This window comes from Chlorocebus sabaeus, chromosome 4 (genome assembly GCF_047675955.1).
Source record: "Chlorocebus sabaeus isolate Y175 chromosome 4, mChlSab1.0.hap1, whole genome shotgun sequence".
Classification (NCBI taxonomy): Eukaryota; Metazoa; Chordata; class Mammalia; order Primates; family Cercopithecidae; genus Chlorocebus; species Chlorocebus sabaeus.
Window position 1 is genome coordinate 6,366,948 of NC_132907.1, and position 18,520 is coordinate 6,385,467.

Consider the following 18,520-nt stretch of genomic DNA (forward strand, 5'->3'; position numbering starts at 1 on the left):
CATATGTAGAAAGCTGAAACTGGATCCCTTCCTTACACCTTATACAAAAATTAATTCAAGATGGATTAAAGACTTAAATGTTAAGATCTAAAACCATAAAAATCCTAGTAGAAGAAAACCTAGGCAATACCATTTGGGACACAGGCATGGGCAAGGACTTCATGTCCGAAACACCAAAAGCAATGGCAATAAAAGTCAAAATTGACAAATGGGATCTAATTAAACTAAAGAGCTTCTGCACAGCAAAAGAAACTACCATCAGAGTGAACTGGCAACCTACAGAATGGGAGAAAATTTTTGCAATCTACTCATCTGACAAAGGGCTAATATCCAGAACCTACAAAGAACTCAAACAAATTTAGGAAAAAAACAACCCCATCAAAAAGGGGGCAAAGGATATGAACAGATACTTCTCAAAAGAAGACATTTATGCAGCCAACAGACACATGAAAAAATGTTCATCATCACTGGCCATCAGAGAAATGCAAATCAAAACCACAATGAGATACCATCTTACACCAGTTAGAATGACGATCATTAAAAAGTCAGGAAACAACAGGTGTTGGAGAGGATGTGGAGAAATAGGAACACTTTTACACTGTTGGTGGGACTGTAAACTAGTTCAACCATTGTGGAAGACAGTGTGGTGATTCCTCAAGGATCTATAACTAGAAATACCATTTGACCCAGCAATCCCATTGCTGGATATACAAAGGATTATAAATTGTGCTGCTATAAAGACACATGTACACGTATGTTTATTGTGGCACTATTCACAATAGCAAAGACTTAGAACCAACCCAAACGTCCATCAATGATAGACAGGATTAAGAAAATGTGGCACATATACACCATGAAATACTATACAGTCATAAAAATGGATGAGTTCATATCCTTTGTAGGGACATGGATGAAGCTGGAAACCATCATTCTCAGCAAACAATCGTCAAGGACAAAAACAAAACAAAACAAAACAAAACGCATGTTCTCACTTATAGGTGGGAATTGAACAATGAGAACACTTAGACACAGGAAAGGGAACATCACACACCAGGGCCTGTTGTGGGGTGGTGGGAGTGGGGAGGGATAGCATTAGGAGATATACCTAACGTAAATGATGAGTTAATGGGTACAGCACACCAACATGGCACATGTATACATATGTAACAAACCTGCACATTGTGCACATGTACCCTAGAACTTAAAGTACAATAATTTAAAAAAAGAATATGAATAATTTCTTCTTTAAAATTCTGACTTTAAATTCAGGGTCTTGCTCTGTTTCCCAGGCTGGAGTGCAGTGGTGCAATCATAGCTCATTGCAGGCTCAAACTCCTGGACTCAAAGGATCCTCTAGCCTCAGCCTTCCCAGTAGCTGGGATTACAGGCATGTGCCCCATACCCAGTTCTGGTTTTGTTTTGCTTTAAGGAATTGAGAATATAGGAAGTGCTTATTTTCATGAGAAAATCGTGATACGTTAGTTTCAGATTGCCAAGAATGTTCTTTATAAGAAAGCCTAAGATTTCTTTTAACTTCATTGTTTTTCTTATTCATTTAAACAGTTTTTTTTAATTGAAAATCTAGTGTGAGCCAAAAGGCCTTTTATGAGTGCTAGAAACAGCAATGAACAAGATAGGCAATTCCTGATCTAATGGAGTTGACATTCTAGAAGCAGAAAGGGGAAAAGGGGACAGAATACAATACATGAACAAGGAAATTTAGATATTGATATATGATATGAATAAACGTTAACAGTGATGAGATACCATGGGGGAGGGGCTTCGTGGGGAGGCCACTCTGAGGTGGTAACATAAGAGCTGAGTGTGAGTGAATGCTGTATAAACGGAAACATGGATGAGCAAAACACTGGGGCAGAACTTTCCAGGCTTAGGTATTAACTAGAACATAGCATGTAGGACAAGAATAAGCTGGGCATCTTCTTGTGGCTGTGCTGGGTAATGTGGAGGTGGTACAAGATGAGATCTGAGAATGGTCAGAGACTGATCCTGAGTAAGAGGGAGGTCAGAGTCCCTCTGTTATGTGCAATACGAAGACACCGAAGGGGTTGAGAGAGAATGATGAGAGTCAATTTAGTCTTTAAAAGGACCACTCCTGCTACTGAGAGAACAGATTAAGGAGAAAGGGGTCAGGTTAAAACCATGGAGAAGAGTTTGGAGTCCATAAAAGAAGAAAAGTGGCTTAGGTGAGCAAGATAATGGTGACAATTGAGAGAAGGGATCACAAATGGGATAAACCCAAAAAATAGGGAGTAGAAAAGCATTTAATTCCCAAATATGGTTAACTGAAGTTTTTTTCCTTTCTTTTTTAACAGACAAGGTCTTTATTACCCAGGCTGGAGTGCAGTGGCACGATCACAGCTCACTGCAGCCTCCAACTCCTGGGCTCATGCAATTCTCCTGCCTCAACTTCCAGAGTAGCTGGGACTACAGGTGTGCACCACCACGTCTGGCTTTTTAAATTTTTTCTCTGAGCATTTTTTTAAAAAGAAATCTATACTTTAAAAGTTTTAAAAAATGCAAAAATTGAGAATTTGTACTCAAAGATTTTCATTCAACCTTGATCTCTGTCTTGCAGAAGAGCGAGAATCGGGGGGTAGGGCTTAGAGGTGCGCTCTGGAGTTGTGGAATTTCTCAGTTTCCACATCAAACCCCATAAAATCACCGGCACATGCCATCACCTACAGATGAAATGTGACCACAAAACCCACTTGGTTGTTGATATTTGACATGTTTTTCAGTTTGGCAATAACATTCACCCTTACAACCAAAATACAGTGCCTGAAACCAAGCTCCTTCCCACTCCTGGCAGAACACAGAGTGTATGTCCCCGGAAGGTGGTATCCGAATAGGGCTCTGCCAGAAAGGCAGTTCTAGACTGCACGCAAAGAATATGGAAAGGCTGCTTTGTCTTTATGACTGATGTTATTTTGGTCTTTTACCTTTTGGCATTGGATGTGATATAAAAAAGAATAGTCTCTTCCCTTGGGAACTTAAAGCTCAGCTAGGCAGGTAGGCAACTACATAAAAGGCACTCTGTTGGTACAGCAAGCAGATAAAGCTCAGGAGACATAACTTCATGGGGTTGAGGTCAATGTAAATCTAAAAACCAATTTTATAAGGATCACTCATTTAAAAGTTTCACAGAAGGAAGCAAGATTTCAGAGAGTTACAAAGGAAACTAAAGAGAAGCCTACTAGCACGCTTGGTATAGTAACAGAGTGAATGCTAAAACTGTCTGCAAGAGGACCATGTCATTAGGCTCCATGGAAGTGGATGGAAAAAGGCTACCAGGGTGTCTGAGGACTCCTCTGTAAAGGGGTGGAGAAGGAGTTATAGAAACACCCTTTGGAGACAGACTTACTTGATCTGAGACCTGGGGCAAGTCACAGAACTGTTTAGTGTCTCAGATTTCTTACACACAATGCAGAGGCAATAATACAAATACTGACTATGCCATAGAGTGCTGGAATTAACATATCAAGCGCTTATCATAGTCCTTAGCAGTACTGTTTCATTAAATAAGTGTCTCTGTATTTTCACAAGATCAGCGCTCTAGCCCTTCAGCTTTGGAGCCAAGTGTTTCTGTATTTTAAAATACAGGTCTATGTCAAATTTCAAATGTATACACACACACATACACAAGCTCACACCATATATATTTTTCTAGATAGGCACGCATATTATATATTTTATATATATATCTCTCTCTCTCCAATTTTTAAGGTTATAACAATTCAACACAAGCAATGAGGACACAAACACTTAGAAAATACTCAGATTAGGGAAAGAAACCCTTAAAAACTATAACAAAATTACTGATGGTGTCTACAACAGATAATGCAGACCAACGGAAAAAAATTTCATAGTCTATATTATCTATAGTACAATGACAGGCACAGTTACAGGCTTGACAGAGTCAATTACTGAAAAAGGGTGGGGCCCCAAATTCTCTCCTCCCTTGCAGCTGATTTAAGAAAACCTGAAGCACAGAAAAGCAGACTCAGGGCTCAGGTTCTCCAGAAGGATTCAGTGTTCAACTCAGGGCAGAACCTGAAGGGCCTCTGCACATCGTGAGACAGCAGGAATCCTCCTTGCCTTCCTCTTCTGAAATCTCCTTCCCCAGATCTTGTGTTTTGTGCATTTGAACATGATCCACTATGTATCTTCTCAACAACGCTGCAAATCAGGCATTCTTATTATTTTCCTAGTGATTTTTTTTCCACTGTAGTTGACAGATGTTACCCCATCAGTCTCTCCAATTCCAAAACTGAGATGCTTCCCCCTACGCTCCATATTTGTTACAGTTCTTTAGAGCACTCATTAAATATTCATAAAAACAACTTTTTTCATATGCTGATTTTGCCTAGTCAGAGACATCAAGGAAGTCTTTTAAAAGTCAAGGATAGTTTATGTTACTGAAGCTGTAATAGATGGTTCCAAACCGGTATTTTTTTGGTAAAGTCTGGATTTGCCTTACAAATTTTCCTAGTAACAAAAGCCATGTTGCAAACATGATAATGTCACTGTAGCCTAATTCAGAATATTACTCACTCTTTCTGTTGCTTTGCTACTTCAGCACTTGGGAAAGTCTGAATTTCCCAGTATTGTGACCATGATACTATTTTTGTATCTTCAGTGTCCACTTATTTTCAAATTAGCGAGAACAGTCTATTTGAGTTGAATTTTGAAAGCTTGTTGAGGAAAAGGAATTTGATTTTATTATTAAGAGACTTTCTTAAGACAAATTTGATACATAAAGGAAAATATAGCCTTAAATAAAAAGAAAGCAAAAATAAAATAACATTTTTTTTTTTTGGGAGAATTCAATACCTTAATCAATATGCAAATTTCACTCTATTTTGAGTACCAAAATCATTGTAATACTCCAAAGCACACACTTGTGAATAGCATAACATTAATATTTTTGGTTGTAGAATGACTTATATAATTATTTGATAATTGCTAATTATAAATTTGTTTCATGATTGATTGCAAGTTTACAGAAAGTTCAATAGTAACACCACCAAAAATATAAGGCTATCACAGAAATTTGGATTCAAGAAATGGAAAAAGAAAGCTCAAACTAGAGTTCTAATTTTCTCCTAGATATAATGTGATTAGGTGAGGTGCACTAGCAGGGAGTCACTTGCCTAGACCTAAATAATTCAAATTAATCACAACATATAAATAAACACATGGATCAAAGAGAAACTTACTAGTTCCTATTACCCTTTCAACAAACTTCAATAGGAAGTTCTCTTTCAAAGAAAGAAAATACCAGTGGAGGAGACGGGGGAGACCTGCCCCTTGGGTGGCAGCCCCAGGGGCCAGATTCCCTCCAGCAAACCTTCTATGATCAGAGTCGCCATAATTGTTCCCCACTTCCTGTGCTTTGATTGCCTTCTTCTTTCATTGACAAACTTCACAGCTGTGGTCTGATAGTCTCATCTATTTTCTTCCTACCCATTTACTCTTTAACCTTTTCTAATTTTCATAATTTCTCTCCAAGTTTCCAGGGACCTTGTTCTTGCCAAATTTGAGAACTAATCTCCTCATGATGCACAAATCCTTCCATTTGAAACCTTTTTCCTTCCTTGGCTTCAAAAACTTTAACATTTTTCCAATCCTCTTGTAGTGATCCTTCTCATTCCACATAGCATGGTCTCTAAATGCACGAGTTTTGGAGCCAGACACATCTGGCTTTAATTTCTTCTTCCTTCAATGTTCTACCTATGTAGGTTAGGGCAGGTAACTGAATACCTCTTAGTCTCTTTAGGGATGATAACAGTATCCACCTCATTTGGTTGTTATAAGAGTAAATAATGTAGTATGTGTAAATTACTAAATTCAGTGCCATAAAGTCCAGCCCTTAATGACATTAGGTATATGTATTCTATCTACACAGGCTCTCTACCCAACCTGTCTCAGAGAACCTATTTTAAAGTGTCAAGAAGTTCTACATTTATGTAGATAACATCTAAATCTCTATGCTATGGAATCCTTAAACTCCTCACGCTGAAAATTGCACATACCACTCTCCAACTATTAAACCTTTCCACTTTCCTATTTAAGTCAAATGAAACCACTAGTTTCACAGTCACCTTAAAAATCTCTTCATTTGGTGACAGAGTAAATTTCATTAATTCCTCATTTATGAAGCAACTTAGTATAGCAGTTTAAAAAAGGACTGGAGGCTGGCTGCTGTGTTCAAATACTAGCTCTGTTACTTACCACTATGTGACCTACGGCAGGTAATTCAACTCTTTATGTTGCAATTTCCTAATCTGTAAAATAAGAATAATATTAATACCTACCTCATAATCCCTACCTCTTGTAATATGTAATAAGTATTGCATTAATGTTTAGTAAATAAAATTTGCAATGTGGCTTTTTTATTGATTTAAAGACAGAAGACAAGAAAGTGCAGAAATTTAATAAAGCAAAATATGATATTTTTATTAGTCCTTATTCCTTCCTTTGAATTCTCATTGCCATTACCATTGTCTAAGCTCAGAACCCATCCTAACTGGATGATGGTAAAAGCAATCCACCCAACCTCTCTACTCTCCCTAATTAGAGTCTCTTACCTTCTTTAATTCATTTTTCCTTTAATCCCTCATTGCCAGATTAATCCTTAAAAACACTCCTTTCATATTGTGACTTTTTGGACTAACTCCATTGGTGACTCTGTAACTCCTCATGGTTCTCAGACAATGGGGAGCTGCCTCACCTGCAGTCAAAACTTACCTATTTCTCTGTGGGATCTTCAAGCCTTACTCAAGTGAAAGCAGCCAGGATCACCATAACCACGATGTCTTTGTTCTTGTTCTTTTCCTTGCCTAGAATGTGTCACATGCTAAGTCTTCAAATCTTATGCACTCTTCAACAACCAGGTCAGATTCCATTTCCTCCCCAGAGACTCTGTAAGCTGGGATCCCTTATTCTCAGCCTATGTAGTACTACATAGTATACTACAGAGGAAGATATTTTTTTCTCTTTATATACTTGGTTCTTACTATGAGGTTAGTGTTTTAGGTTATTATTTACATGCTTCGTGTGTGTGTGTATGCATCTTGCTTGGTATTTCTCATTGCACAGTCTCAATACTGTGCATATGATAAATGAGATGGAAGTGGTCGAGCTGCTGGATGAACAATGGTCTTGACCTGAGATGAGGGTTTGCTCAATTTTTTGGCTTTAATTTCACTGTTGAATGTTGAATGGTCACTCAGTCATGAATGTAATAATATTTTCACCATACATTGAGCATACCTAAATTGAGTCAAATAGTTTAATAAACTCAACTTAAATGTATATTCATATCTGTGTGCAGAATGTCTTTATTCATATTCACCAATCTCTACATGAAGAAAAGATACAGTTAAATACCCCAATATCTACATAAAGACACAGTTAAATACAGTTAATTGTACAAAAAAAAAAAAAAAAGGCTTACATACTCAAAACCTTTGTAGTAGGGCGAGGCCACCTACAAGATCTTGGTAGAAAAGAATGAACTTGGGGCAGGGGAACTAGTTAGATCTTCTTTCTAGTAGTTTATTTTATGTCCAAAACAACACTGAGAAGTTCTGCAAATTTTCAAATGCTATGAGAATGACCAGAATAAAGGCCTTGTTCATACTCTAAATTATCTCTTAGTCCACTTGCCTAAGAACCTTTCCCTTTCTTAGAAAAAAGAAAAAAAAGTCAGAAGGACACAGCAGCAGCCTTTCATTAATTAGGGAAAGATACAAGTGTGCAAGTCATTTTAAAGGCAATAATATTTGAAATGAAACTAAAAAAAATTAATAAATGGGATTTCTTAAATAAAATTTCATACTAAGAAAAATAGCTTGATTATATGCATTTAGTAATAATAATAACAGCAACAGCAGCAGCAACAACCACCACCAGAGATGTTTTGGGGTCATAATATAGCTAACCTAATATCTTAACAAGTAGGATCTGGAAACCCACCATAGACTCACTGATGCACTATCTGAATTGTAACAAGATGCCGACATTGAAGTTTAGGAAACACTTCGTTGTTACTTTCTTGATCCATTTACATCTGCACTAACATATAATCATAAATGTTCTACTGAAAAATGACCCTCTGCTTCTCAATTTCCTAATCTTCAAAGCAAGATTTAATTTTGATCCTTGTACTTAAACTCCTACATACTTTTTTTTTTCAGCAAAAAAAGTAGAAACAACAAAGGATATTCTCGTTAATAAGTGATTAGCAAAAACTTCCAACTAAAGAAAATTCTGTTCTGACTAATGAACATTTTACCATCTCTATCTTACTCTGCTTCAGTTAAAATATGCTTGTTACATATGTGTCTTCAAGCCTTACTCACACAATGACTTTCTTGTGTTGGCAATCTCAACAAAACAGCACAAGCTGCTGGAACAGAAACCAGGATTCATAGTATCCAGAAGGAGCCAGCATTTGGGAAGTCACACAGGACTTCTGCCTTTAGTCATGCACGGTCAAAGATTCTCAAAGATGCTAGATACTCAAAGCGAGAATGACATAATTCCAGATTAAAGCAGAAGCTTTTCGCAAGGGTGTCTGAGTAGGATCCTTCCTGGGAAACAGGACATTGCAAAATGACATCCCAAAATGTTGCAGAATGAGAAAGTGGACAAAAGACAGTAACAGTCCAACTTTTTTAAATTCCAGAGAATAGGTCCCTAAGCTATAGTCTTGCTGGTAAATGTACAGACTTACACACATCATTTCTAGATGAATTTGCTATTTAGTTTCAGAAAATATGTTTACGCTGTACAAATAACAAACCATAGAGAAGAAAAACAAATATTTTCCCTTGTTAAGTATTATTAATCAGAGTAAATACAGTTCTATCTTATCATCATGTTTTCTATGAGGAAACTTCTGTTCTTTTTTTAGGTTTGGAAGATTGCTTTTCCTGACAGAACCTCCAGAACTGAGAACCCTGAACTGCAAACTTGCCCTTTGTGACTAGTTGTTTACCAGCCTTATCGGGGCACACATGGGTTGGCAATGTGATTCAAAGATAAAAATCCCAAAGATATAATTAGATGTTTTTCTCAGAAATATCACCCAATACCATGCAAATTTGTTTGCTGTTTTTTCACATCATACTTGAAGCGCTCCACAATTTCTTGCCATTTAATCATTTTCATTTATATAAGTGAGAAAAAAATAACTTGGTATTGAAGAAATATGTATTTGATAAACTGAAAATAGAGACCTCTATCTCAAAGCTTCTGTGACATAATAAACACATTTTTCTGTACCAATAACACACTTAATGCTCATAAATATAGTGATGAAAGTGATTTTATGTCCCTGACTTTGAACATATATAAGCAGTAGAAAGATATATTCAAACCAGTGGAGTACAATCTTTTCTTATGGCACTTTTGCATTTAATTAAATTCTGAATAAAGAGGATAAAAAGACAAAAGTAGGAAACCACAAATATGTATTTGCTATGCTGCAGACAAATACCCTCTAGCCCAGTTAAAGAAGTACTATGAAAGCATCTCTCAAATTTTTTACTGAATGCCGTCATGGCTAAAGAGAGACTGGCAAATTTAAGGGAGAAAAATAAATCTTCTACTGCCACCTACTGGTATTTTATAGTCGATTTTCAAAGGGGCTATAATGACAAACTCCAGATTAAAGCAGAATCTTGATTTTTAAAGCAGGAATCATCTTTGGATTTGTATCTATATTCCTCCAATCATGAATATATATATATACACACACACACACGCACACACACACACACACACACAATAAATTATGGTTATAATAGTCCACATATTTCTAGAAGTGGAAAGTAGAGCTGGATGAGCATATTTTCCTGACTTTCTGATTCCTGACTTTCTGATTCCATTATACCACATTGCTCCAAAAGGAAATCCAGGACTATTGCATTTCTATTCTTCCCTTCTCTACAAAAGTCATTCTACTTAGTCCTAGTTCATTAATAAAGATTTGAAAATGAATGGTCTTGGCAGACTTGTCTGCAAAGTATTCACAACTCAAACACTCTAGGTCAGCTACAGAATTTTCCCTCTTAGCTAAAGAACCATAGGCCAAGCCTGTATTTTTTGAAGACTTCTCTAGAGTTAACTCAATCTCCAAAAATGACAATATAACATTGACAGCAGATCCCAAATGAAAGATCCAAGTCTGGAACTGTAATAACTCCTGTTGGAAGATTCTATAACTGGAGCTATAAACATGACTTTAAAATTTATGTAGGGTGGGGGCCCAACTTACTGTAGTCAGCTTCTTGTTTTGGGGGCCTAAGAATATTTTAAAGCCTTAGCTAAAAGGTTTTAACGGAGATAACTATTCTTCTTAACTCAGAGGGTATTTTTAAATCTAAGTAGATAAAGCATTTTGAAATAAACTATCTTCTATCAATAATATACCAATTCTTCCTGTCAAAAATGAGATATGAAAATGCTTTTTTAGTTATTTCATGTCACAAGTCATACATTACATGATTTTTCGTGCTACCTTGTTTCATTTATTCTAAAAATATACTGAAAAACATGGATATGACTAACCGTTTTCTCCAAAATCAATGTTAAATACAACATGAATCAAAAGTTAATGCTCCAACATAGAAATCCTGGTTTTGTCTTTCACATCCCTAGACATGAGCAAATTTGTCTGCTAGGACACTGAAGAGTTGTCTGTAATTCTATAGTGCTATAATTAAGTCTTGCACAAATTCTGCTGCCAAAAAATCACCAGAGTGGGTAGTGAATACAGCCAAGTAAACTCTAATTATGGAAGGCGGGTTTTCTAATATATTAGATTCAAGAAGCAAAGGCGAGATCAAACAGCTAAGGCAGGTCACAAAGGCAATATAAATAGCCTTGTGAAATTCAAAGCAAGCCCCTTTGGTAACCACTGCTACTTCTCATAGCTCATAGGGCCTTTAAAAACCCAATCAGAGACCTCTGTGTAGAATCCAGCACTTAATTATTCCCCGAAAAATAGAGTGTGGAATTTACAGGCCATTTTCACTCCTAGAACAAAAAAGTATGACAGAATCCCAATATTTAAGATAATTTTCCATTTTATATTTCAGCTCCACCACAAATGCTATTTTTTTCAAGTTCTATCAGAGTTCAATAAATGCACTTTAGCATTCTAAAAAAACTATGCAAATCATGTCTACAGCACAATAAATGCACACAAATTGAATACACACATATGACCAGCACCCAATCAATAGAGTATTGTCTGCATTGAAGTAGTGTCTCTCCATCCAGAAGAGTGGGATTTTCTAATTTTATAAAACAATATTAAAAAGTATGTCAATAAGAACATTATATAGAATATTCTTTCTGCCTGGATCTATAATTTCAGCCTTAAAGTAGAAGTAATTATGCTTTTTTTTCCTTTGCCTATATAAATGTCTAGGCCCTTTTTAGTCCTTATCAACAAACTGAATTTTCACTCATTTGAGTCCCAGCTCAGTATCATCTCCTCTAAGAAGACTTTCTTGACCTTCAGAGAAAAATAAAAAAAAAATGAATTAAGCCTTCATCTATTTTCATAGAGTAGTTTGCAAATGGTCTATGTTCACACATCACACTGAATTATAGTTACTTATATGTACATCTGCTTTTCTAGACTATAAACACTGTATGGATAGAAAAAGCATCTAATTTCATCTTTTGTTCTGTTTTCTGTGCTTTAGACGGTGCTTTAAACTAGATACTTTAAATTAACATTGCTAATAAGTCAATGTTTTTCACAGTTTCTTCTACCATAGAAAACTGATTGATTTTTCAAAAGAAAATGTTCCATCAAACTATTATATTATAGGAAACAATACAAAGTGTCCAGATACTTCAAAAGTTTACATCATCTTCACGTCCTACACATAAAGAATTTATAACACAGCATATTTCAAACAGATTAATAAAATATGTTAATTTTAATGTATATATAAATTACAAACACATTCAGCATATATTAGCTGACAATATGATACTTTGTGATAAGAAGCTTTTTTTGTAAGCGATGATATTAAGGTGCTTCTCTGTAGAAAGAAGCATTTTAGGCCTAATTTTCCTTACATGACTCTCCTAGCCTCATTCTCTTCCACTGCAAAAGTAAACAAGTTTATTTCAACTAAGTTGAGATTAAACTTTACTTTTACACTCAGTTCAAGGACCAAAGAAGAAGAAACACAGATATCTCATGATAAATCATAAATGCCAGCACTCTCCTACCTGTGTACATAAGCTGGCTGCCATCATGTGAGTCAGAAGTTTAGCTGCAAACATGGAGTACCTGGCACAGAAGATATGGGAAAGAACAGCCAAGCAAAGACCTGTAGGAACAAAAAAGTCCACGTATGGTTTAATAATCCACGAAGATTCTAACAGCATCATAGCAAGAATCTTTGGCAGCAGCTAGGCATGTCAGGTCTGCCACCTGCCTCTGCCCAGTACCTCTGGAAAAGATGACATGGTAATTGTAATCTACTCCATTTTCCATGACAAGTAAGATCTTCACACTTAGCAGTCAAGCCCAATGGATAACTATAAATATCTACATGTTCACTTCTCCACTAAAAAGAAATTACAAATTAAGCAGATTAATAATTTTATTAGGCCCTTGGTTTTCTATATTTACAGAAGTCAAGTTTTATTGTTTAAGAAAAAAACAAATTGGAATCCAACTTTCTAAGAACAGGTGGCTTGGGGAAATAGAAATATTCAGGTATGTGAATAGGATTTTTCAGTCATAAAATTTTGAATGGTCCTACCAAAACTCAGGTTTGGTAATTACTCCTTTCTTATCCACTAGAAGTAGTTATGTAATTACAATAGTGTTAATTATGAATTTTAAAGGCAAATTTGCACTACTGGATGCCCAAACCAGGAAGAAAATGTGCTATTTTCTCCAAAATGACTTTTAACTTAAACTTCTAAATTTCTAAGTTGTATGAAGAAAATTATTCTTATTATCTTTGAGTTTGTTCGAATTTGCCTGTTTACACAACTTCAAGGGGATAGTCAGAACCTTGGCACTAATCCAAGAAATCTTTTATCTTGCAATTCATATACATTTCTTTTAATGTTAGATTTTTAAAGGCAGAATATACATGTATTTTAAAAATATTTTCTGCCTTTTAAGACTTAAATGTGCTGCATATGATAACCTATTTGCTTTTTCCCTTAAGTATCTTATCCCACTCTTATTCTCAGTAGGTTATTTCATCTAAGGATTACTGAAACATAACAGCAATTGACATATGTATACTGCTTTGCCATGTACTTTGCACATATTACCTTGTTTAGTTGTATCAATGCCTCCTTAATAAACAGGAGGCACTGCACTCATTAAACATTTTGTTTTCTTTTGAAGCTGTGGAACAAACTTTCAGAATACATTACATGTTGGCATAAGTGGACTGGGCATCTGCAAAAGGTCTACATGGGGTCTTGTGACTCATTTTCTCATAACTGCTTTTTGAGAAACCATTTGAGTTATATTTTAACCAGGTAGACAAGGCTCTCCACAACCAGGGAGGCTTTACATTAGTCAAGGCTTTTGGCCTAGAAATTTGGCCAAGATATCTAGAGCAATCCGTTTTTTGGGAAGGCTTCCATGGGGTGTTCTGGAACACGTGTGTAGGTCCTGGGGCTGGCTTCAAAATCCACCCACATAAGTACAGAGTGTATCTTCAGAAACTGCAGAGTCATGCCAGATATTGTGCATTTTGACCCAGGTAGTCTATATTCTATTAGAGCGGATGCTCAGAACTCAAGTAATGTATACTTTGAATTCCCTAGGATGATAAAAGCCAGTTTAAATTCAAGGCTTGAGTGTGTGAATGTGCATGCGCGTGTCTCCGTGTGTGTGTGAGTAATATATCGACTTTAAAGCAGGACTTGCAAGGTTTTCTTTTTCATTTTAAGGCACATGATCACAAATATGTGCTCTGCTGTAAGTTTACTGCGGTAGACGATAACAATGCGAGGCAAGGGATTAGTGCTGAGCAAGGAGAAATACACAAGTCACCTGTTTGTTCTAGCGCACAAGAAGAGCTTATTTATAGCCTTTTCCTTTAACTTAGTAATGCTCTATTATACTCCTGTTTCATGATATACATTTAGTATACTAAATTTGACCAGCTCAGAAATATTTAATTAAGTATATTAGGCTTCAATTAAAATGCTAGCATGACACCTGGTGGCAGTTCAAGATTCAAAGCCAGTGGCAGGAAGACAGGCGAGATTCTACTAGCTTATAACGCATCATAGTTATCTAGATGCGTTTTTTTACGTAGGGGAGAAGAATATTGCTAAAAACCTCAAACAGACCGGGTCCTAGTCTAGGGAAACTCATCTGGCTTGGGTGAGGGTATTAAATATCTAAAATTTAAAGAAATAATTATTTCAATTATCAGGTTTCTAAGACACTATAAACTAAATACTTACCTTTTATTTTTTCATCTGAAATTAAATAGCTATATTTAACATCTATTTAAACTTAGAAATCATTTTTTTAATTGCAGAAACTTTTTGTTTTAAATTCCTTAATATAAATATGCAAATTACAAAGCATAAAGTGTTATAACTATAAATAGAATGATTTTTAAAAAAATAAAGTATAGCCGGGTGTGGTGGCTCACGCCTGTAATTCCAGCATTTTGGGAGGCCGAGGTGGGCAGATCACAAAGTCAGGAGATCGAGATCATCCCGGTTAACACGGTGAAACTCTGTGTCTACTAAAAATAAAAAAAATTAGCTGGGCGTGGTGGGGTGCACCTGTAGTCCCAGCTACCCGGGAGGCTGAGGCAGGAGAATCACTTGAACCCTGGAGGCAGAGTTTGCAGTGAGCCAGGATTGCACCACTGCAATCCAGCCTGGGTGACAGAGCAAGGCTCCGTCTCAAAAAAAAAAAAAAAAAAAAAAAAAGAATAAAAAAAGATAAATAAAAATTTTAAAAAATAAAGTATCACAATTCCAGGTATTACTTAAAGGTATACTCTGAACGGTTTTTTAAAAAAACAGATTTCTTGGCAATGATGTAGACAAAATAAGCAGCTAATTGAGTAATCTGCCTTTTTTTTTTTCCTACCACTATGTAGATTACAGATTTGGTTCTAAAAGAACATCTAATTAGTAAAGAACAGCTAAAGTCTTTTATTATCACACTTGACTACAGATTCCCCTGTCTATCCATACAATATCTGAAAGTTTGTATGCATATAAACATATGAAATATTTGTACATAAATTACATATGTGCATTACATATGTTTGTAAATATCTTTATTATTTGGCATCACTTAAGAATGAGAGATACTTTCCAAATAAGTTTACTTGTTCACAAGACAAGTATTAGTACGTTTTCTCATGAAATTTTCCTTAAAATATTTATGAATTATCTGTTTATCTGTCTGCCTTCTCTACAGATAAATTCAAATAAAACCAAATTAACATTATTTCATTATTAAGTCCACTATTAGCTTTTCAGCTTAGGCCTTTTTTTTTTTTTTTTTTTTTTTGAGACGGAGTCTCGCTCTGTCGCCCAGGCTGGAGTGCAGTGGCCGGATCTCAGCTCACTGCAAGCTCCGCCTCCCGGGTTTACGCCATTCTCCTGCCTCAGCTTCCCGAGTAGCTGGGACTACAGGCGTCCGCCACCTCGCCCGGCTAGTTTTTTTTTGTATTTTTAGTAGAGACGGGGTTTCACCGTGTTAGCCAGGATGGTCTCGATCTCCTGACCTCGTGATCCACCTGTCTCGGCCTCCCAAAGTGCTGGGATTACAGGCTTGAGCCACCGCGCGCGGCCTTGGCAACCAATTTTAATTAATTTTAATTTCAAAAACTGCAGTTACTTTTGCACCAGCCTAACTGCTGTGCTTGTCACTTTTTCTACTTTTTGGTGCTTATCACTATTGATTCCCATGTCTCTCCTCAGCATAATGCCTTTCGGTTACTGCTGCTAATAAGCTAAAGGCACAAAACCCTACCTCTACTAAAAATACAAACATTAGCTGGGCATGGTGGCGGGCACCTGTAATCCCAGCTACTCAAGAAGCTGAGGCAGGAGAAGTGCTTGAATTCCGGAGGTGGAGGTTACAATGAACTGAGATCGGACCATTGCACTCCAGCCTGGGCAACAAGAGTGAAACTCTGTCTCAAAAAAAAAAAAAAAAAAAAAAAAAAAAGGTTTCTAGTATGAACAAAAGTCAGCATGAAGGATTTTATAGTATAAAAGTTCTGTGTATTAGGGGAAAGGAGTTATTCTAGAGGGGTGAGGTTGCCAGGAGATCACCCTCCAGATAAACAGGTGGTTGAACTCAACGCTGTTCAATACAATAGCCACTAGTCACATGTGGGCATTTAAGTTTAAATTTTCATTACTATTATTATTATGTTTTAAGAGACAGAGTCTTGCTCAGTCACCCAGGCTGGAGTGCAGTGGCATGGTCATAGCTCACTGCAGCCTTGAACTCCTGAGCTCAAGCAATCCTCCTATCTCAGCCACCTGAGTAGCTAGGACTACAGCACGTGCCATCATGCTTGGCTTTTTTTTTTTTTTTTTTTTTTTTTTTTTTTTACGTTTTGTAGAGACAGGGTCTCACTATGTTGCCCAGGCTGGTCTTGAACTCCTGGCCTCCCAAAGTGTTGAGATTAAAAGCATGAGCCACAGCACCCAGCCTTAAATTTAAATTTTCATTAATTAAAATGAAATAGAATTAAAAATTCAGCTTTCCAATTGTATAAGCCATATTTCAAGGGCTCAGGCACCACTGGTGGCTAGTGGCTACCATACTAGAGAGTGTAAAATATCCCCATCATCCTGGAAAACTCTGTTGGAGAGTATTGTGTTAAACCATCCTAAGTGAAAGCAAGAAAAAATACGCCATATTTTAAAATAATTTTTTAAATTATCCAGGCTTGGTGGCACGTGCCTGTAATCCCAGCTACCCAGGGGGCTGAGGCAGGAGACTCGCTTGAGCCCAGAAGGCAGAAGTTGCAGTGAGCCGAGACCACACCACTGCACTCCAGCCTGGGCGACAGAGAGAGACTTCATCTCAAAATAAATAAAATAATTTTTATTAAAAATGGCTACAATAATATGGTATGGCACTTGAAAGTATGAACTTGACACATAGCAAAAATACATCTCATTATTGGAGGATATCATCAGATCAATACTGTGTATTTATTTACTTAACAAACATCTATTAAAACTATTGTATGTCAGGCTGGTGTGGTGACTCACAGCTGTAATTCAAGCACTTTGGGAGATTCAGGCAGGAGGATCGCTTGAGGCCAGACGTTTTAGAGACCAGCCTGAGCAAAATAGTAGGAACTCCTGTGCCCACTTGCCTCACTCCCACCATCTCTACAAAACAACCAATGAACTAGTATATGTCAGGGACTGCTGGGCAATGTTCAGAAAGATAAACCCTTGCTGCTCTTTCAGTGCTTGTCTCTCTATTTCTATCTGGATCTTCTCCAAGACAAAGACCAGTTATGAAAGGGCACAGAATATAATTCTGATCAAAAAGAAGCAAGGGAAAACATTCTGGGTGGCTTTTAGGAAAGTTTTCACTGCTGTTAAAACTGGACCCAAATAAGAGCTTTTCCCTTGGCAAGCCTGGACATTGCTGGTGTGATGCTTGGAGTTGCTACAGCCAACTTAAGATCATGTACAGACAAAGCTGAGGGAAAAAAATCTTTGAGGATAAAAAGAGAAGAGCCTGGGCTCCTGACACCACCATTAAGGTATTGAATTAATCAATCTGGGAACTAAATCCATTTGTTTAAGATGTCTTTGAGCTGTCATCTGTTACTTGTAGCCAAACTCATCCCAAATAATATGTCCATATTGGCCAGGCATGGTGGTTCACACTTGTAATCCCAGCACTTTGGCAGGGTGAGGTGGAAAGATCGCTTGAGTCCAGGAGTTGAGACCAGCCTGGGCCGCATGGCGAAACCCTATCTCTATAAAAAATACAAAAATTTGCCAAGTATGGTGGTGCTCCATCTCAAAAAAAAAAAAGATTACAAGACTATAAGAGTTGTATTCAGAGTCAAACTCAATGCAGTAGCCTAACCAATAGTCTTATCTTTGATAGTACAATATCAAAAGAGTTATGGGAAGGCAGAGTAGGCTTCCTTAACATCCTCAAAATAGCAATGTGTATCTCAAACCATGCTGAAGTTTCTTAATAATTATACTACAAAATTATGGCTTTATTATCTGATTATTTTAAGTTATACTTCTACCAAGCCATCTTTGTGTTGAGTTCCATAATGCTGCACTCTAATGCACACAGCGATGGATGATTTGTCCTTTCATTTTAACCTCAAGGAATGATCTTAGTTTAATTTTCTGATAGTTGGCAAACTAGTTTACAATTTTAAGTCACATGTACATGCCCTTTCCTTTCATCTTTCTAAGCTGAGAAGTGGTAAGCTTTTTGGCCTTTACAACTATTTCACAC

General features: G+C 36.7%; 1 protein-coding gene across 11 annotated transcripts in view; it reads right to left on the reverse strand.

Annotated features, from left to right (window-relative positions):
- The window catches only part of ADGRV1 (adhesion G protein-coupled receptor V1), a 584,631-nt gene that overhangs the window by 285,551 nt on the left and 280,560 nt on the right, over positions 1-18,520 (reverse strand). For all 11 annotated transcript variants that reach the window (XM_073014617.1, XM_007978103.3, XM_073014615.1 and 8 more), the window contains one exon: positions 12,280-12,380. In XM_073014617.1, coding sequence (XP_072870718.1) covers positions 12,280-12,380 — 101 coding nt within the window. The remainder of the gene's footprint in view (positions 1-12,279; positions 12,381-18,520) is intronic.